The 22,617-nt window shown below is 41.2% G+C and overlaps 1 protein-coding gene across 1 annotated transcript in view; it reads left to right on the top strand.

Annotated features, from left to right (window-relative positions):
* GRK7 (G protein-coupled receptor kinase 7) overlaps positions 1 to 18,111 on the top strand; it is a 41,733-nt gene extending 23,622 nt beyond the window's left edge. Inside the window, exons 3-4 of the mRNA XM_005675490.2 lie at positions 5,610 to 5,884; positions 17,224 to 18,111. Coding sequence (XP_005675547.2) covers positions 5,610 to 5,884; positions 17,224 to 17,557 — 609 coding nt within the window. The 3' untranslated portion in view covers positions 17,558 to 18,111. The remainder of the gene's footprint in view (positions 1 to 5,609; positions 5,885 to 17,223) is intronic.

Below are 22,617 nucleotides of genomic sequence, written 5' to 3'. Positions count from 1 at the left end.
TAGCCACTGATTTGTTGTATTTTCTTAGATTCCAAGTATAAGTTATAGCATACAGGGTTACTATTGACTAATGGCAATGGGAGATGAGAGGGAGCTGGGCAGACAGATGCCCCTCTCCTGTGGTTCCTCCTTGTGACCTTTCTGGGAGGGTCTCATGTACCCATTAAACTAGCAGCCAGTGTGGTAACATCTGACATCACATTCCCCTGCCCCTCTTTCCTTTGCGCCCTGTGCATTCTTTTTTTTTTCTATATAGTTTTATTTATTTTTGGCTGTGCTGGCTCTTCGTTGCTGTGGGGCTTTTCTCTAGTTGTGGTGAGTGGGCTACTCTTCATTGCAGTGGTTGGGCTTCTCTTGTGGTAGCTTCTTTTGTGGAGTGTGGGTTCTAGGGCACAGGCTCAGTAATTGTGGCACAGGTTTTAGCTGTTCCTCGGCATGCGGAATCTTCCCAAGATCAGGGACTGAACCTGTGTCTCCTGCATTGGCAGGCAGATTCTTTACCCCTGGGCCACCAAGGAAGCCCTCTCTGTACATTCTATTATGAAAACTTTCAAACATAGAGAAGTTGAAAGAATTCACAATGAGCGCCTGTATACCCATTACCTAGATTTCACCATAGACATTTTAAACAGCTTTCAGTTCAGTTCAGTCACTCAGTTGTGTCCAACTCTTTGTGATCCCATGGACTGCAGCACGCCAGGCTTCCCTGTCCATCACCAGTTCCTGGAGCTTACTCAAACCCATGTCCATCAAGTCAGCAATGCCATCCAACCATATCATCTTCTGTCGTCCCCTTCTCCTCCCGCCTTCAATCTTTCCCAGCATCAGGGTCTTTTCTAGTGAGTCAGTTCTTCGCATCAGGTGGCCAAAGTATTGGAGTTTCAGCTTCAGCATCAGTCCTTCCAATGAATATTCAGGACTGATTTCCTTTAGGATGGACTGGTTGGATCTCCTTGCAGTCCAAGGGACTCTCAAGAGTCTTCTCCAACACCACAGTTCAAAAGCATCAATTCTTCAGCACTCAGGTTTCTTTATAAACAGCTTTACTGAGATATAATTTATTTTTTAAAATATGCATTTGGCTGCATTGGCTCTCAGTTGCAACATGTGGGATCTTTTGTTGTGGCACGTGGGCTCAGTAGTTGCAGCTTGTGGGCTTACTTGCCCTGTGGCATGTGCAGTCTTAGTTCCCTGACCAGGGATCAAACCCATGTCCCTGGCAGGTTCTTAACGATTGGACCACTTAGGGAAGTCCTGAGATATAATTTAAATACCATAAAATTGACCCATAAAAAGTGTACAGTCCGGTGGTTTCTAGTATATTCACAGATATGTGAACATTATCACTGTTTTAGAATATTCTCTTCACCCCTAAAAGAAACCACCTGTCAATTAACAGTCACTCTCATTCCCCTTCTCCCAACCTTGCATGCATGCATTCCTACCCAGTTGCTCAGTCGTGTCTGACTTCTTGCAACCTTATGGACTGTAGCCTGCCAGGCTCCTCTGTCCATGGGATTCTCCAGGCAAGAATACTGGAGTGGGTTGCTATGCTCTCCTTCCTGACCCAGAGATCCAATCCTCATCTCCTGTGTCTCCAGCATTGCAGGCAGATTCTTTGCCCACTGTGCCACCTGGGAAGCTCTCTCCCAGTCTTAAACAACCGCTAATCTATTTTCTGGATCTATGGAATCACCTGTTTTAGACACTGCATATCAATGGAGTCATACAGTAAATGGTCTTTGGTGACTGGTTTCTTTCACTTAGCATAATGTTTTTAAGGTTATCCATGTTGTAACATTTATCCATACTTTATTCTTTTTTATATAGTATTTCATTGTATATTATTAACATTTTATATGTGCTCTATCACCTGTGCATCCATCTATCCTTCCCTCTATGGATCCATGAATCCATCTTATATCTTTTATGTATTTCCCTTTTTTTAAGTCTTTCCACAAGTCTCATTGCCTTGGCCTTGCACACCTTTCAATACCACTCATATCACATTATCACATGGCCTCCCTGGGAGCAACAGAGGCCGGGAGATGGAGTACTTAGCCTTCAGGCTCTACATAGAGGGACAAAGAGAAAAGGGAGCCTGGGAATGGACTTTTGTTACCCTGGCAGACAGCATTTCTCAATTCCGTCCACATCTACCCCTCCAGATTCTCCTCCCACCATTGCATCTCACAGATCTTACATTCTAGAAATCCGAAATTCCTTGAAGTTCCCTGGGCACCCCACATTTTTCTGGACTCCAACTCTTGCACTCATCCTTTACCCGGACAACCTTCTCTGTGTGACAGCTTCTTTCCTCATAATTCAACTCAGCTGTCACTCTTCAGTGAAATATCCCCAACACACAAACACACACACACACCCTCTGGCCTCCCTTTGTTTGTTTTCCACTCCCATTTTGGCATTTACCCTCCTTTATTGAATTAACCTTTTGATCTATCTCCACCAACCTGTAAATCCTCAAAGGCAGGGGCCAGGCCTTGTATATCTTGGTATCCCTAGAAATCACTGCAGGGGTGGCTCCACAAATATTTGTTGGATATCGAATGGAAAAGGTCTGGTTACCATTGTTACTATTGTTTACCTACCAAACATGTTTTGGGGCATGCAGGAAAGGAGACTTGGGAGTAAGTACCTGGTTTGATACAATGATGAGTAAGACTATATCCTGGGCCTCAGAGGACCTCCAGCACCCTTTTGTTCTGGGCAGATATAACACTGGACAAGATGCCAGGACAACAGATGTAAACTGGGACTGTCCCAGACAAACCGGAACATAAGGTCACCCAAATTACATGTCCACGCCTATGAAAACAGCAGTGCCACGCTGACTCATGACCAGCCTGTCAGACCAGTCACTTCCAGACTTTTCTTGCACGGGCCAATTACTCCTAATCAGTACTTGGGTTATTTGTGTTTTAAATTGTTCTTATCCATGTAAAAAAATCACCCATGAAATTTAATATTCCTAAGGTAGTACGTACATTGTGTACATAAAAGAAACATATACTTGGGCTTCCCTGGTGGCCCAGTGGTTAAGAATCCGCCTTGCAATGCAGGATACATGGGTTAGATACCTGGTCCGGGAAGATCCCACATGCCACGGAGAAGCTAAGGCTGTGTGCCACAATGACTGAGCCCACGGCCCCCTGAGCTCCGCACACCATGGAGCTCGTGTTCTCCAATAAGAGAAGACGCTGCAACTAGAAGCGCACCCTCCACAACAGGAGAAAGCCCATGCACAGCAATGAAGACCCAGTGAGGCCAAAAATACATTGAAAAAAAAAAAATATATATATATATACTTATGCAACCAGACAGAAAAAAAATCACCCAATGAACAACAAAAACATTTTTCAACCTTTTCTGATGTACTGAATTCACATTTACAAACAGTATGCAAAACCTGTTACATAAATACACTTCTTAGTATTAACATGTGACTCTGGTCTGTAGTCTTTATTGAAAGGTTTTGGGTGTTTCCAGCCTGTGGCCATAACGGCACTATGAACATCTTGATGTAGATTCCTTTCCCTTTCTTCTGAGTCAATTCTTTGAGCTACTCGCTCCAAGTGACGTGGTTCTGGAACGAGAACGGTAGATACATCTCATTTACCTATTGCTCTGTGTCTAACCACTCTCCTGAAAATCTGAGTCAAATCACAGAGCACATCTGTTTCTCACAGCTCTGTCAATAATTGATGTTTTCATGTTTTCCATATTAATAGGTACTTATTGTCATTTAGGATGTTGTTAGCATTTTTAAGTGCTGCAGAGGTTTTACATTATACTTTAAACAAAAGCAGCTTAGTTTTTGTGAAAACACATTCTAATGTAAATATATACATTATATATAAGATATGTTGCAGGTATTCGTTAAGTATTTGTTGAATGAATGAATGAAATTATGCTCAGTTACAAAGAGACAGATGCTGTGTGATTCCACTTATATGAGGTACCTAGAATGGTCAAATTCATAGAGACAGAAAGTAAAAAGGCAGTTGCCAGGGCCTGGGGAGTGGGGCCATGGGGAGTTGTTTAACGGGTACAGAGTTTCAGCTTTTAAAGATGAAAAGAGTTTAGGAGATTCATTGCACAATGTGAATGTACTTACTAGTTGAACTGAACATTTAAAATGGTAAGATGGTAAATTGTGTATTATGTATAATATATATGTGTGTGTGCATGTGGTGTGTATGTCTTTGTGTGTGTTCAGTTGCTCAGAAATGTCCAACTCTTTGTAATCCCATAGACTGTAGCCTGCCAGGCTCCTCTGTCCATGGGATTTCTGAGACAAAAATAATGGGATGGGTTGCCATTACCCTCTTCAGGCTATCTTTCTGACCCAGGGATCGAACCTGCATCTCCTTCATTGGCAGGCAGATTTTTTACCACTGAGTCACCTGAGAAGCCTGTTTTAAAAAATATATATATATATATATATATATATATATATATATATATAAACCCAATGATCATTTGGTATATATTATTAATAGCAGTGTGCCTATAATATATAGTCATTCATGTTAAATGAAGTTTCATGTGTGGAATTTTCTGCTTTAAAATATTTGTATTAATTTTTCAGTGCAGAGACAAATGGGCAAAGATGGCTGATAATAATATTATCACGTGCCAAATAGACTAAAAAACTCATATACAGATACTACTATGTGAGCATCCAATATTATCATTAAAGAGCTCTACCTTTTCAAAAATCATGCATCTAATTTTCTATTATCTTTGAATGAAAAGCAGAAGCAGAATTTAGGGGCTCTTAGCAACAGCCATGTGAATTTTTCACCTTAAGGATGAAATGAGGAGACTAAAAGAGTCTGCTGCTACTGCTAAGTCGCTCAGTCGTGTCCGACTCTGTGCGACCCCGTGTGACCCCATGGACTGCAGCCCACCAGGCTCCTCTGTCCATGGAATTTTCCAGGCAAGAGTACTGGAGTGGGGTGCCATTGCCTTCTCTGAAAAGAGTCTAGGTTTGATTTTGATCAAGAGATCAAAATCTCTTGATTTTCCCACTTCAAGAGTCACAATATCTCTCTCCTTAATAATGCACTCCAGCCAAGTCCTCTTAATGTCTCATTGGCTAAAATGGATTGCGTAACTTGCCCTGACTACACCAGAGGCTATTGGGAAAGTGGGGGAATAGAACAGGTTAGGCACATGGCCACTGCAAGTAAATTAGGGGTCCCTCAATAAGGAAGGAGAAGGCAATGGCACCCCACTCCAGTACTCTTGCCTGGAAAATCCCATGGACGGAGGAGCCTGGTAGGCTGCAGTCCATGGGGTTACGAAGAGTCGGACACGGCTGAGTGACTTCACTTTCACTTTTCGCTTTCATGCATTGGAGAAGGAAATGGCAACCCACTCCAGTGTTCTTGCCTGGAGAATCCCAGGGATGGGGGAGCCTGGTGGGCTGCCGCCTATGGAGTCACACAGAGTTGGACACGACTGAAGCGACTTAGCAGCAGCAGCAATAAGGAAAGAAAAGGAAAATGGGCATTGGGAAGGCATCAGCTGTGTCTGTTACACTCACATTGGTGTTTTTGTTTTGTTTTTTGCTTGGGGCATTACAGGCTGGAACCAATGGTTATATGGCTCCTGAAATCCTAATGGAAAAAGCGAGTTATTCCTATCCTGTGGACTGGTTTGCAATGGGATGCAGTATTTATGAAATGGTTGCTGGACGAACACCATTCAGAGATTACAAGGAAAAAGTCAGTAAAGAGGATTTAAAGCAAAGAACACTGAAAGAGGAAGTCAGATTCCAACACAGTAACTTCACAGAGGAAGCAAAAGATATTTGCAGACTCTTCTTGGCTAAGACACCAGAGCAACGCTTAGGAAGCAGGTAACTATTATGTAAAGACATGATTAGTGATGTCAGCATTGCCACAGGGATTTGGAGAATACTTTGGATTGATGATAAGGCCTTGGTATTAAATAATAGTAGTATTTTCTTATTATTATTTGCATATCGTGTGGTTAAGTATTTTCAATTCTTTCAAATACTATGAACACTTGATGTCCAACAGTCTCCAAAATACATTTTAAAGTGAAAAGGTGAGATGCAAAGCAGCATACATTAAAAAGAAGAAAAAGAATATGTAATTCAAATAGTTGCATAGACTATTTCAAGCAGAGTATACGAGGAATATATAGGATTGACTGGATTTATTTTTATTTTAACTTTTGCCCGCGCTGTGTTATCAGTTCAGATCAGTCACTCAGTCCTGTCTGACTCTTTGCGATCCCACAGACTGCAGCACACCAGGCTTCTCTGTCATCACCAATTCCCGGAGCTTGCTTAAACTCATGTCCATCGAGTAGGTGATGCCATCCAGCCATCTCCTCTGTCATCCCCTTCTCCTTCCGCCTTCAATCTTTCCCAACATCAGGGTCTTGTCCAATGAGTCCGTTCTTCACATCAGGTGGCCAAAGTATTGGAGTTTCAGCTTCAGCATCAGTCCTTCCAATGAATATTTATGACTGATTTCCTTTAGGATGGACTGGTTGGATCTCCTTGCAGTCCAAGGGACTCTCAAGAGTTTTCTCCAACACCACGGTTCAAAAGCATCAATTCTTCGGCACTAAGTTTTCCTTATAGTCTAACTCTCACATCCATACATGACTATTGGAAAAACCATGGCTTGTCCTTTGTCAGCAAAGGAATGTCTCTGCTTTTTCATATGCTGTCGAGGGTGGTCATAGCTTTTCTTCCAAGGAATAAGCGCCTTTGAATTTCATGGCTGCAGTCACCATCTGCAGTGATTTTGGAGTCCAAGAAAATAAAGTCTCTCACTGTTTCCATTGTTTCCCCATCTATTTGCCATGAAGTAATGGACTGGATGCCATGATCTTCGTTTTTGTAACATTGAGTTTTAAGCCAGTTTTTTCACTCTCCTCTTTCACTTTCATTAAGAGGCTGTTTAGTTCCTCTTCACTTTCTGTTATAAGGGTGGTGTCATCTGTGTATCTGAGGTTATTGATATTTCTCCCTGCAATCTTGATTTCAGCTATTGCTTCATCCCGTCCAGGATTTCTCATGATGTACTCTGCATATAAGTTAAATAAGCAGGGTGACAATATACAGCCTTGATGTACTCCTTTCCCAATTTGGAACCAGTCTCTTGTTCCATGTCGGTACTAACTGTTGCTTCTTGAACTGGATACAGATTTCTCAGGAGGCAAGTAAGGTGGTCTGGTATTCCCATCTCTTGAAGAATTTTCCGCAGTTTGTTGGGGCCAACACAGCCAAAGGCTTTGGCGTAGTCAATAAAGAAGTAGAAATTTTTCTGGAACTCTCTTGCTTTTTCTATGATCCAACAGATGTTGGCAATTTGATCTCTGGTTCCTCTGCCTTTTCTAAATCCAGCTCAAACATCTGGAAGTTCATGGTTCACATACTGTTGAAGCCTGGCTTGGAGAATTTTGAGTATTACTTTGCTAGTGTGTGAGATGAGCGCAATTGTGTGGTAGTTTGAACATTCTTTGACATTGCCTTTCTTTGGGATTGGAATGAACACTGACCTTTTCCAGTCCTGTGGCCACTGCTGAGTTTTTCAAATTTGCTGGCATATTGAGTGCAGCACTTTCACAGCATCATCTTTTAGGATTTGAAAGAGCTCAACTGGAATTCCATCACCTCCATTAGCTTTGTTTGTAGTGATGCTTCCTAAGGCCCACTTGACTTCACATTCCACCACGTCTGGCTCTAGGTAAGTGATCACATCATCATGGTTATCTGGGTCATGAAGATCTTTTTTGTATAGTTCTTCTGTGTATTCTTGCCACCTCTTCTTAATATCTTCTACTTCTGTTAGGTCCATACCATTTCTGTCCTTTATTGTACCCATCTTTGCATGAAATGTTCCCTTGGTATCTAATTTTCTTGAAGAGATCTCTAGTCTTCCCCATTCTATTATTTTCCTCTGTTTCTTTGCATTGATCACTGACGAAGGCTTTCTTACCTCTCCTTGCTATTCTTTGGAACTCTGCATTCAAATGGGTGTATCTTTCCTTTTCTCCTTTGCCTTTAGCGTCTCTTCTTTTCTCAGATATTTATAAGACCTCCTTAGACAACCATTTTGTCTTATTGAATTTCTTTTCTTGAGTCTTGATCATTGCCTCCTATACAATGTCATGAACCTTCATCCATAGTTCTTCAGGCACTCTGTCTATCAGATCTAATCCCTTGAATGTATTTGTCACTTCACTGTATAATCGTTAGGGATTTGATTTAGGTCATACCTGAATGGTCTAGTGGTTTTCCCTACTTTCTTCAATTTAAGTCTGAATTTGGTAATAAGGGGTTCATGATCTGTGCCACTGTCAGCTCCCAGTCTTGTTTTTGCTGACTGTATAGAGCTTCTCCATCTTTGGCCACAAAGAATATAATCAATCTGATTTCAGTATTGACCACCTGGTGGTGTCCATGTGTAGAGTCTTCTCTTATGTTGTTGGAAGAGGGTGCTTGCTATGACTAGTGAGTTTTCTTGGCAAAACTCTGTTAGCCTTTGCCCTGCTTCATTTCGTACTCCAAGACCAAACTTGCCTGTTACTCCAGGTATCTCTTGACTTCCTACTTTTGAATTCCAGTCCCCTATGAGATGGTGATGGACAGGGAGGCCTTGCGTGCTGCAATTCATGGGGTTGCAAAGAGTCAGACATGACTGAGCAACTGAACTGAACTGAAGTGACTGATGATGAAAATGATATCTTTTTTTTGGGTGTTAGTTCTAGAAGATCTTGTAGGTCTTCATAGAACCGTTCAGCTTCAGCTTCTTCAGCATTACTGGTTGGGGCATAGACTTGGTTTTCTGTGATACTGAATGGTTTGCCTTGGAAACAGACAGAGATCATTCTGTCATTTTTGAGATTGCACCCAAGTATTGCATTTTGGACTCTTTTGTTGACTATAAGGGCTACTCCATTTCTTCTAAGGGCTTCTTGCCCACAGTAGTAGATATAACGGTCATCTGAATTAAATTCACCCATTCCAGTCCATTTTAGTTCACCGATTCCTAAAATGTTGATGTTCACTCTTGCCGTCTCCTGTTTGACCACTTCTAATTTACCCTGATTCATGGAACTAACATTTCGGGTTCCTACGCAATATTGCTCTTTGCAGCATTGAGCTTTACTTCCATCGCCAGTCACATCCACAACTGGGCATTTTTTTCACTTTGACTCCATCCCTTCATTCTTTCTGGAGTTATTTCTCCACTCTTCTTCAGTAGCATATTGGGCACCCACCGACGTGGGGAGTTCATCTTTCAGTGTCATGTCTTTTTACCTTTTCATGCTGTTCCTGCGATTCTCAAGGCAAGCATACTGAAGTGGTTTGCCATTGCCTTCTCCATGTTTCATATGGGATCTTAGTTCCCCAACCAGGGCTCAAACCCATGCCCTCTCCAATGGAGGCACGAAGTCTTAACCACTGGATAGCCAGAGAAGTCCCAGGATTGACTGACTTTAAAAAGAGAGAAATCGAGAGAGCTGGTGACAGGGATAAAATTGACAAAATAACAATTTTCATTAGGTAAACTTACTAATTCTTAAATTTTGAGCTGTGTGAATAAATTATTACTCAAAAATGAGTAAAAGTAAAACTTAAAAGCCATCAGTACAGATAGCCATAGTTCTGGGAAATTCTGCCCTTTTTAAAACATCTCTATAAAATATCATCAATCAGTCAATAGATATTCAGTAAGTATATATGATGTTGCCAGGTATGTTAAGTACAGTTGAAATCAGTTTTGAGAAAAGTCAAGTTTTATTGCTTACAATGAAATAATAAGATCAAGATATTTTAGAAGAAAAAAATTAGAAAAGCTGACTTATGATAGCACCCTCGGCAGCAAATAATTGTAACACCCTTATGGCAGAAAGTGAAGAGGAACTAAAAAGCCTCTTGATGAAAGTGAAAGAGGAGAGCGAAAAAGTTGGCTTAAAGCTCAACATTCAGAAAAGGAAGATCATGGCATCTGATCCTATCACTTCATGGGAAATAGATGGGGAAACAGTGGAAACAGTATCAGACTTTATTTTGGGGGGCTCCAAAATCACTGCAGATGGTGACTGCAGCCATGAAATTAAAAGACGCTTACTCCTTGGAAGAAAAGTTATGACCAACCTAGATAGTATATTCAAAAGCAGAGACATTACTTTGCCGACTAAGGCCCGTCTAGTAAAGGCTATGGTTTTTCCTGTGGTCATGTATGGATGTGAGAGTTGGACTGTGAAGAAGGCTGAGCGCTGAAGAATTGATGCTTTTGAACTGTGGTGTTGGAGAAGACTCTTGAGAGACCCTTGGACTGCAAGGAGATCCAACCAGTCCATTCTGAAGGAGATCAGCCCTGGATTTCTTTGGAAGGAATGATGCTAAAGCTGAATCTCCAGTACTTTGCCCACCTCATGTGAAGAGTTGACTCATTGGAAAAGACTCTGATGCTGGGAGGGGTTGGGGGCAGGAGGAGAAGGGGACGACCGAGGATGAGATGGCTGGATGGCATCACGGACTCGATGGACGTGAGTCTGAGTGAACTCCGGGAGATGGTGATGAACAGGAAGGCCTGGCGTGCTGCGATTCATGGGGTTGCAAAGAGTCAGACACGACTGAGCGACTGAACTGAACTGAAGGGGGAAAACCAAGATTTTTTGAGTCACAGAGATAGACTCACATCCCAGCTCTGCTACATACTGGTCATTTTACCCCCAGCAATTGAATTATTTTCTCTGAGTCTCAATATCCTAATATATAAACTGAGATTTTTGTGGGTGTGATGGTTAATTTTATGTCTCAACTTGACTAGGCCACAGTACTCAGATATTTGATCAAACATTATTCTAGATGTTTCTATGCAGGTATTTTTAGGCAAGATTAATATATATACACATGAGTAAAGCAGGTTATTCTTCATTATATGAATGGGCCTCTTGCTATCCATTTGAAGGCCTTAATAGAAAAGAACTGGCTTCCCTGGGAGCAGAGGGAATTCTGCCAGCCCACCATCTTTAGACTTGAACTGCACCTCTTCCCTGAGTCTCCAGCCACACAGCCTACCTTGCAGAATGTGAACGTGCCAAACCTCCACAGTTGCCTGAGCCAGTCTTTAAAATAAACCTCTCTCTCTCTCTTTATCATATACATATTGCTGGGAGAGGAAAGAACTTTTCTTCTACCTTCCTTAGGTTTAGGAATGAAGGCCTGAAAATTAAACTGCCAAAAGATGATTAACAAGAGACAGATTTTTATTTACGTTCATACACAGAGTTCACAGAAAATTGTGGCTAGGAGGCAGTTAGAATTTCAGGCTTACACACCATCCTAATAGGGAAGATGGATGGGAAGGTTATGTACCAGAAAACAAATGATTTCTTTGAAATGGTGGGGGAAGGGCACTTATGGGAGAGCAGTTGACTTTTAGAAAAGATAAATGGCCCTTAGGAGACTAGATGGGAGATATGATATCTTAGTTAGGTGTGGTGCTGACTGCTCTCAGTGGTGATAAGAGTCAATCTTTCCTGATTTCAAAACTCTGAAACTCCTGGGGAGACGATTTATGAGTTAGGTAGTTTTCCAAGGCTCTACTTATCTTAAAGGCAGACAAGGGGGTTTCAAAACCTGCATCTGTTGACTCTCAAATACCTACAGCACAGCTCAGTTGTGTCTGATGCTTTTGACCCCATGGTCTATACAGTCCATGGAATTATCGAGGCCAGAATACTCAAGTGGGGACCTGGGTTGGGTAGCCTTCCCAACCCAGGGATCGAACCCAGGTCTTCTGCATTGCAGGCGGATTCTTCACCAGCTGAGCCACGGGGAAGCACAAGAATACTGGAGTGGGTAGCCTATCACTTCTGCAGCAGATCTTCCCAACCCAGGAATTGAACCGGGGTCTCCTGCATTATAGCCAGATTCTTTACCAACTGAGCTATCAGGGAAGCCCAGTTTTTATGTCACTGATGTGCATTCCGGACCCCTTCAACATCCTTTTGGTTCTGTTTTTCTAAAGAACCCTAACTCACTTAGTGGGATATTTTGAGGCTTAGATATAATATATGCAAGGTTAGATTCTTTACCATCTGAGCCAACAGGGAGGTTAGATATAATGTATGTTAGGAATCATTCAATAAGTGATAGCAATTATTAAGTAGTCCTAAGAGTGATATCAGATAATGTTTTAACTCACCTATGAGCTTATGTGTCTTAAATTACTTGGATTGAATTTTCAAAATCTAAAAACATATAACAAGTAGAAAGTTACAACCATAAAGTAATATGACTGACTTTTAACATTACCAAAACTTGGGGGGTGAAATTAAAATCCTCTGAGTAGTTGTCATGGAGACTCTAGCACAAGGCTGCCTTAGCTTACGATGCTTTTGTATGGAAGCAAGCTTTTGATTTTTGACCTGATTTTTTAAAATAGTGAAACAAAATGTATTTATAATGACTTTCAAAACATTTCAAAGATAACCAAACTTACAAAGGAGTATTTTGAAATGAGATGAAACCCTACATTGATTTGAAGTAAAATGTGGAAGTGATTTTCTTGTGTAGATTTCAACATGGTTGTTTTAGTGTGGTCAGAACAGGCTATGTTGTGATAAGAGGCAAATCCCAAAGTCTCAGCCACTTTAAACTAAAGTATTATTTCTCATTCACACGAAGTCCTTTATATGTCCAGTGGTTCTCCAGCGTGTTTCCTTTCAGAGCAGTGACTCAAAGCTCCAGGCTACCTCCATCTTTCAGCTCCACTGGAACCTGTGGCTTTTGGTTGCTATGGCAACACGAGTCCATGTAGAAAACCTAGCTTTGTCCTGCCTCAGACCCACTTCACAGGTCAGTTCAGACACACTTCTGTTAGCCAGAAAGAATCCTTGGGCCCTCAGAGCCAGGAGGCTGTCTCATATTGCCTTCTATCTGCCCAGGAAGGAGGAGAAGAGAACTGAATATTGGTGACCACTGGTCATCTCTACCATCTTGGATCTCAAGCACCTGTGAGGGTGGGGAGGCGGGGCGGAGACAGGATGTGTCAACAGTGGCCAAGGCAGTGGAAGAAGTGAACAGTCTCTTTAGATCACCTCCCTGAAGGGAACACGCCCCACTTGTTGTGTTTGAATAAAAATCTATCTCAATACTTTATAAGCACACTTTGAGTCTATAAAATGAAACATTGACCAACCTCTTTAGGAACACGCCACCTTAAAGCACCATATCATGGCCTGAAGCTGCTCTGTCAAGCGAAACCTTTTTAAAAAACATCTGTTGTTGTGACTGTTTTGAATAAAAACTGTTTACAACATTAGAGAGAAGGCATATAAAAACCAGCTGTTCAGTGAAAGAGAAAACCTTCCAACATTTTCGTTTCAACTCTTTGTATTTTTTAAACATTCATTCAGACAAGATAACATTTGATTAATGTTGTGGGCATCCTCCAAAGACAGCAAATGCCTAGACAGAGTGTTACACAGCGGAGAGGTCAAGTGTGCCCCTCCCTGTTGCATTCACGAGCATTTGAAAGAAATTTAAAACCCTGCTCTTTAGACATCACTCAAGGGAATCTCCTCTTTTGCCTTTATGTGGGGTCTGTGAGTTAATTTTGCAGAGAGGCCAAGAACTTTTTTGATCATCTCACAGGGACTCCACACAGGGTCAACTATGGTGTTTTCCAATAAAATTAAAAGTGAAGACTTAAGTACTGTGTAGGATTTATTCTGATCAGATAGGCAGACAAGGACAAATAACCATGTAAGTCTCTGACTTAAGCGCTTCTCCAAGACACAATTTTAGGCCAATTCAGGTTCTTGGCAGACCAAACCCCACAGTGTGGTACTTGTGTATGGGCAGCTGGTATCTTTTCTTCATTGACTGTTACCAAAAAATCCACTGTAATCTGTGTGGGGTTTGGTAACACAAGAGCCCCTGTTAGTGCTCTGAAATGTATTTAATAAGCAGGAGAAGTCCCCCTGGAGCTGCTGATTTGGCTATTAGAAAAGGTGCTGCTTCCTTCAATAGCTTCTTCTATTGGTCCAAAGGGTACAGCATGATGATGGGTCAAAAGAACCCTGACCAGGGACTTCCCTAGTGGCCCAGGGGTTAAGATTCCCGCTCCCACTACAGAGGGCCTGGGTTCAATCCCTGGTCAGGGAACCTGGAGCTCCCATGAGACAAATAAAGATCCCATGTGGTGCAACTAAGACCTGGTGTAACCAAATAAATAAAACTTAAAAAAATAAAATAAATTTTAAAAGAGCCCTAAAGAAAGCTGCCAGGGAAATGTTTAAGAGTCAACTGACCTTTACACTATTTCTAATTACACAACTGAGGCTAAACATCACTCGTGCCAAAGAACCAAATGATGAGCCTCGTGGTGGCCTAGACACAGAGGGAAAGGAGCAGAAGTTGGAGAGCCTAGTCTTCTGTTGTTAGCATCAGCAACCAGAGGCATTTATTGGAAAGGGGTGAAAGGCATGGGCCCTGCCCTCTAAGGGCATCTGGTAGGAGATGTTGAGGAACATGAAGAAAACCTCAAAATGGCCCGTCATTTCCTTGTCTATCTGTGACTAGTTGCAAAAAAGGCAGCAGTTGGTCATTCTTAATGGACAAACCAAGGCCATCTGGGCCTAGTTGAGATATTAGTTGAGAACTGTGTATTTTGGGGGATTTCCCTGGTTGTTCAGTGCCTAAGAATTTGCCTTCCAGCGCAGGGGACACAGGTTTGATCCCTGATCAGGGGATTAAGAGCTCACATGCCATGGGGCAACCAAGCCAGAGCACTCTGGAGCCAGTGCACGGCAACAAAGACTGCCCGTGCCACAAGCAACTAAGAACCAACGCAGCCAAAAAAACGAAGTAAATGAATATTTTTTAAAAAGAATAAAAAAAGAGGCAATCATCAATTTAAAAAACTGCATTTTAAAAATTATACATCATTTTAAAACCTATACATCATTCTATTGATGCATAGTGTTAATGTCTGCTATACAGCAAAGTGATTCACTTAAGGTTAGGTGAAGTCACTCAGTCGTGTCTGGCTCTTTGTGACCCCACACACTGTAGTTTAACCAAGCTCCTCCATCCATGGGATTTTCCAGGCAAGAGTACTGGAGTGGGTTGCCATTTCCTTCTCCAGAGGATATTCCCGACCCAGAGTTCAAACCCAGGTCTCCCGCATTGTAGGCAGACGCTTTACCGTCTGAGCTTTACCGTCTTTCATATTCTTTCCCGTGGTGGTTTATTACAGGATACTGAATATAGTTCCCTATGTTACCCAATAGGACTATGTTGTTTATCCATTCTATGTATAACAATTTGCATCTGCTAATCCCAAACTCCCCATCCACCCCCCCACCCCCACCCACCCACCCCTTGGCAACCACAAGTCTGTTGTCTAGATTTGTGAGTTTCTTTCTGTTTCCTGCGTAAGAAAACTGTGCATCTTGATGTGAAGACTGGCTCGGCAAGTTCCCCATGGTTACTGAGCCCTGGGCGCTCTCCTTTATCCAAGTTAAATCTGCTCAGAGTGACTTTAAAGCTGCCCTCTTGACCTCTGGTACAGTGCGTTCATACCTGCCAGCAGCCATCAAGGTGGTACAAGCTCCTTTCTCATGGCACCTGGTCCCATCCTAACTCCTCTGTTGTCTTCAAGACACACAGACCTGAGGTTCATTCCTGATATACTTGAATAGAATTTAGCTCTAGTCTAGTTCTGACACATTTAAAATCTATCTGATACCAACCCCCATTCCTTGAATATACTTTGATAAAACTGACTAAACAACAACAAAAGAAAAAAATCGTTTGAACCTGGTACCGCAAAACAGCTCCCGCCCCCCCCACCCCCCGCCTTTTTTAAACATTTCTTGAAAACTTGGACTTAAGAAGAATCAAGAGGGGATTTCCCTGATGGTCCCTCCTCACTCACAATACATAGGGCCCAGATTCAATTCCTGGTTGCGGAACTAGATCTCACATACCACAACTAAAAAAATATATGCCATATGCCGCAATTAAAATATGGTGCAGCCAAATAAATATCTTTCTTTAAAAGAAAAGAACCAAGAGAAGTGTACGGTAGACCACCCTTGACATAATCCCCAAAGATCTCCACCTCTTGCTGTCCACATCCTTGAGTAACCCCTTCCCTTAAGGATGGGCTGAGCCGACTGACTTGCTTCTAACAAATAGAATAGGGTAGAAGTAATGAGATGTCATTTCCAAGATTAGGTAATAAAAAGAAGAGGCTCACATGGTGAGGAGGGTACTTTCCAGTAACCATGTCAGTGAGCTTGGAAGCAGATTACCCCTATCACTGACCCACTAGTCAAACCTTCAGATGAGACCACAGTCCTGACCAATAGCTTTACTGTGACATCACTAGAGACCTTGAGCCAGAAGTGCCTGGTTTATCCAAGTCTATATACTTGCCCCACAGAAACTGTGAGATAATAGCAAATGTTTGCTACTTTAAGTCACCAAATGTTGAGGCTATCTGTTACACAGCAAAAGATAAATAATACAAAGGATTACCTGACTAGAAACACACTTTTCCCCCTTATTCTAAGGCAAATAAGAGAATAATTTCTAGCATTTGGAAGAAGGGCTTGATAACAAATAATGATAGTCTTGAGTACCAAATGTATGTTCATTTATGCTACTAAAAATTGCTAATGGGTTATTTTAAAGTCTTTAAAGATTATTGTGGCAGTTAGGGGAGGTAGGTGGGGTTCTTAGAAATTGTGTCATATGAACAGTAAGGAGATATGACTGCTATCTTTTAAAATGTAAGTGGTGACCAGGTGAGGAAAGACATGCTTAACTTGTTCTCTCTAACCCTGAAGGACAAAGCAAAGGATGTGACTGGAAGTTGCAGGAAAGCAGGTTCTGGCCCCACTGAATTTTGCTGAAACACCATGAACAAAAGTCATGCCGACTGCTTGACTCTAAAAATTACATCTAAAGTGAAAGTGGTTTACAAACAATGAAAATGCTACTGTATGCATATGGTAGAATTGGGTGATTTTTAAAGATGTTATTTTTCTAAATTATTCTTTTTATATCATCTTTGCAATGAGAATGAAATGTAATTCTCGGAAAAGAATACCACATGCTTTGTATCGCTAGAAGAGTTCCTCTTTGGGTTTGTTACTATGTCTCAGGCTGACCATCTCCTTTCTTCACAGAGAAAAGTCTGACGATCCCAGGAAACACCATTTCTTCAAAACCATCAATTTTCCTCGCCTGGAAGCCGGCCTAGTTGAACCTCCATTTGTGCCAGACCCATCAGTGGTTTATGCCAAAGACATCAATGAAATCGATGATTTCTCTGAGGTTCGAGGAGTTGAGTTTGATGATAAAGATAAGCAGTTCTTTCAAAGATTTGCAACAGGTGCTGTCCCCATAGCTTGGCAGGAAGAGATTATAGAAACGGGACTGTTTGCAGAATTGAATGACCCCAACAGGCCCGCAGGTTGTGGGGAGGGTTCATCCAGGTCTGGCGTATGTTTGTTATTATAAGTTGTTATCTCTACAGACCAGCAGCAGGAGTCTCAGCTGACAGAATCCTCGAATGTTCCTAATACATGAAAATCTGTTGTGGAAGACTGATCAATCAGGAGGGGCACCTTAACTACAGAACAGTTCAAAAGACAAACGAACTCACCACTAGGACATATTTGCTCTCCTTCCTTCCCTCCTTGCCTTCCTTCTTTTCCTTCCTATCTTACTTCTTTATTCTTTCTTCCTTCGCAAAGAAAAGTAGAGTCTAGGTTTTCACTGAGTGCTGGGAAAAGTAGCCCTCAGATTTGTTTTGATAAAGTAAAAGCCTGAGCCTTTGCCATCATGCCCTTGAAAATGATGTCAAGTCCTAGGAACAGAGGATGGAGCTTTGAGGTATGCTCAGAAAAATGAGCATTTACAATTCTTAGTAAATAATCATTTTAGTTTTTCTTTGTTTGTATCTTTTCTTCCTTTCATCTTTCAGTATTTCTCTGCTTCTGTACTTATAAAAAGGATTTTAAACCTGAAAATAAATATTTCTGATTTCCTTCTCCCCTGTTTAAAAAAAAAAAGGAGTGGATTGTAATGTCTTGGAAATATTTCAGATTACAAAATAATTTTTGATTTACAGAATGTCTCTTTTTCATATTTTTGAAATATTCTACCATTATAATGTTGAAGCATGTTAAATATAGATACACATGATGTCTGTGGATTAAAGTATTCTGTAAATTGAATTCTTTAAGTAGTATTCTACAAATTGCTTATTGTATACTTCCATATGCCATTGCTTCCCAATTTTTGCTGAACTTTGGAATCACCCAGAAGTCTTTTAAAATACTAACGCGTTAACTCCCACTGCCAGATTTTAATCCATCTGGGGTACAACCTGGGCATCTAGATTTTCATAAGCTCTCCAGGTGATACCCGTGTGCAACAAAGTTTGGGATCTACGGCCATGTATTATATATGGATCCTTGTTTGGATCACTCCAAACCCCAATCAGACATTTTGACAGCAATCTCCCAAATACTCAAAAAAATGCATAACTTGGGCAATTGCACTTAAATGAAGTGAATATAATCTATATTCATCTTGTAGATTTTCTTGCCCAGGCACACTTTAGTTCTTCACACATATCTTGGGAAGTAGATCTCTTGATTGTTTCAAGACCTAAAGGAGAAACATGGGCCTTGAAACTAATTTGAACAAATGGTGGCCTTCAATTCAAGTGGGTGCCCAGCCAACACTCTATAGGAGTATTGTACTTAATCGCTCAGTTGTGTCTGATTCTCTGAGGTCCCATGGACTATAGCCTGCCAGGTTTCTCTGTCCATGGAATTTTCCAGGCAAGAACACTGGAACAGGTTGCTATTTCCTTCTTCAGGGGATCTTCCCAACACAGGGATTAAACCTGCGTCTCTTGCATCTCCTGCATTGGCAGGTGGATTCTTTACCAGTAGTACACCGATTAGCACTTCTCAAAAGCACAGCCAGGATTTCCCTGGTGGTCCAGTTACTAAGACTCCATGATCCCAATGCCCAGGTTCGATCCCTGGTCAGGGCACTAGATCCCACATGCCGCAACTAAGATCCCAGTTGAGACCTGGCATAGCCAAATAACTAAATACAACAAAAAAATTAAAAATAAAAAAAAAGCACAGCCAGAGTAAGAACTTTAAGGCTGATATATATGTATATATATATTTGACACAAATATATCTGGAGTGATTGTGTGTGTGTGTGTGTGTATGTGGTGTGTGTGCATAAGGCAATCTTGTTTGTCCCAAAGGTGAGAAACTTGGCTGAACTTATTTTAAAAGTTTTGTCCCTTGAGTAAGGGAGCCAAAAATTACAAAAACACTGGCAAAAATTCTTTTGGTTAATTGGAATCCACCTAACAGTAATCCTCAACTACAAGACTCAACTACAACATCAACCATATCAGGAACCAGGAAGAAGAAACCCCCTTGGAGTTGAGTCCTCGGTTAGAACACCTGCTGTTCGCCCTCCTACTCATCCTCTATCCTCACTGAGCTCCCTGAAGCTCCAAACCCTACCCTAGAGACACCACAGAGTCCTGAGTTACCCAAGTGAAATACAGGTGTGTCCACCTAAAGCAAGAAACTAGATTACAATTTGATAAAATGTCTGTCTGTTTAACAAAAAACGAATCAACAGTTAACAGAAACCTAATTAACCACAGCATTCCAAGAGTAGAGATCTCAAGATTTAGCTTTATAAGCGTTAAACATTTTTTTTAAGTGATGTCTACTTGCATTCATTTTTTTGAAGTGAATGCCTACTGGTTTTGATAAACTTCCAAAGCAAATCTGTTTCACTTTTTAGAAGTAACTCAGGAAAATAATTGAGTAAGATAACCATGTTCAGAGAATCCGCCTGCTAATAAAGGAGACTCAAAAGAAGCAGGTTTGATGCCTGGGTCAGGAAGATCCCCTGGCACAGCACTCCAGCATTCTTGTCTGGAAAATTTCATGGGCAGAGGAGCTTGGTGAGCTACAGTCCATAGGACCACAAAGAATTGGACACAACTGAGCACAGCAGTACATTTAAACAGTCACCAAGTAAGTATGTGTTGAACTCTAATTACATTGAGCCCTATACTGGGTAGTGTTGGGGACATAGCAGAGAAATAAGACAACCGTCTAAGAAAGGCCATGTGGTGTCATGTAGAATGCAGATTTCTGTGGGTATATTACTCACATTTTAAAAGAGGAAACTGATACTCATAAATGTTTTGTAGCTTTTCCAAGGTCACACAGCTTGACAGGGTTATTGAGAAGACATGATGCAGAAATAATAGAAATAATGTACAGCAAGCACATAGCCTGTGTTGCTGTTGTTCAGTCACCCAGTCGTGTCCGACTCTTTGTGACCCCATGGACTGCAGCAAGCCAGGCCTCTCTGTCCCTCACCATCTCCCAAAGTTTGCCCTAGTTCATGTCCATTGCAACGGTGATGCCATCCAGCTATCTCTTTCTAAGATCACGGTCAGGAAGTAGCAGCAGGTCAAATGACTCTAGGCTGAGGAACAAACTATCAAGAGCTGAACCCACATCTTCATTAAAAGTTACAGAGGAGGTAAGAGAGGCAAGAGAGCTGGTTCCTGGGGAGTGGTCGAGAAGGTAGTTCTTTACACACAACAGAAGAAAAATCTAACTGCAATAAGTGGAGACACGGCAGCCCATCTTAGGCCTTATGCCTATCATATGCCAGGTGGGGATTCACCTGGGCCAAGTCAGAGTGAAGGAGGCTCATCTTTCCAAGGACAGGGCAGGAGAAGGAGAGACCTCTTTTCAGAGATTAAATGTTAGAGAGAAATAAGCAAAGGCTAAGCAGTCTGCTCAGGCTGTGGGTGGGATTCAAAACTTAAATAAGATGGGACTTTCCTGGTGGTCCAGTGGCTAAGACTCCATGCTTCCAGCTCCCAATGCAGGGGACCCAGTTTCGATCCCTGGTCTGAGAACTAGATCCCACATTCTATAATTAAGAGTTCACACGCCACAACTAAAGATCAAAAATCCCGCATGTTGCAACTAAGACCTGGCACAGCCAAATAAATAAATATTTAAAACAAACTTAGATACATGCAACCAGATATTTCATCAAAGGAAAGAAATGATTTTTTGAAAAAGGGTGGTACTTGCCTATTCTTAAAAAATTAAAATGACCTCATGTTTTTAGAGAAAAATTTTATAAACAAAATGAAACATCGGGGAAACAAAAGCATATATGAGTGAAATATTCATGGAAAGAAGAACCAAGAAGTCATTTTTATTCTTCTAGTTTGTCAGGGATTGTTTGAAATGTTTGTTTCTTAAAGGAGATTAGGACTTGAAGGACTTGGAAGTGCCTTGCAAAGCAGAAGGTATAGATGATGTTTTCACAGAAAACAGTGATGAATGCTTGATCTTAGATGTAATTTTTCTTTTCTTTTCTTTTTCTTTTTGGCCACACTGCACGGCATGCCAGATCTTAGTTCCTCGACCAGGGAACCTATGCCCCCTGCAGTGCAAGCACGAAGTCTTAACCACTGCACCACCAGGGAAGTTTCTGATTTTAGAACTGTAAGCAACAAAGTGTTAAAAAGTGTTCTCAGAACTTCCCTGGTGGTTCAGTGAGTAAGATTCTGGCTCCTATGCAGGGGACCCCTGCTCAGGGAGCTGGATCCCCACACGTGGCAACGGAAAAATCCACATTTTTGATCTTTAGTTGTGGCATGTGAACTCTTAATTGTAGCATAAAGATGCTATGTGCCACAACTAAGACCCAGCACAGTCATAAAAAAATACGTAAATATTTAATACATTTTTTTAAAAAGTATTCTCAATTGGTTACTTTAAATATAAAATTTAAGATGTTTCTCATTTAAGTGACCAGGCATGAATGCGAAATAACTGAATAATTTAAGCTTTGCTTCTTGGGAATTGCTCATATGAAATCATAGAGGAAATTCCCTGGCAGTCCAGCAGTTAGAATTCAGTGCTTTCACTGCAAACACCAGTGGCCTTGGTTCAATCCCTGCTTGGGTAACTAAGATCCCACAGGCCATGTGGTGCAGCCAAAAAAAAAAAAGGCAGAAAGAAAAAAGAAATCATAGAGAATTCTACATCGATTTTAAAAGATCATTATTATTATATTGTGTTTATCATTGGGGCAATTTAACATACATTAAGTTTTAGACAGTAAAACATGATGAAAATAATGAAAAATATATAATCCTTGCTTCTTAAATGATTGTTCTTGGCAGTTACAAACCTTAAGGAGAAAAAAAAAATCATAAAGGGAAAAAAATAGATCCAAGATTTTGGGGGGTGGCAGAGGGGAGCCTAGAAGACATACCTTATGAGCCATTTTGATTATCAAAAAAGTAAAAAGACTGAATTTTCTTGGATCACCTGGGAAAAATAATTGCAGTTGTTTAAGCTTCATTCTTTAAATAAATATTCTTACAATAATGTGCCTGGCCCCATTTCAGTTTGAGGAGATATTCTGGGGTTTGTCCCTTTAAAATTTTTAGATTGGAGGGTGCTTTCATTCACTTTGTATTTCACTAA

This window comes from Capra hircus, chromosome 1, assembly GCF_001704415.2.
Source record: "Capra hircus breed San Clemente chromosome 1, ASM170441v1, whole genome shotgun sequence".
NCBI lineage: Eukaryota > Metazoa > Chordata > Mammalia > Artiodactyla > Bovidae > Capra > Capra hircus.
This window is presented reverse-complemented; position numbering and strand designations above follow the sequence as displayed.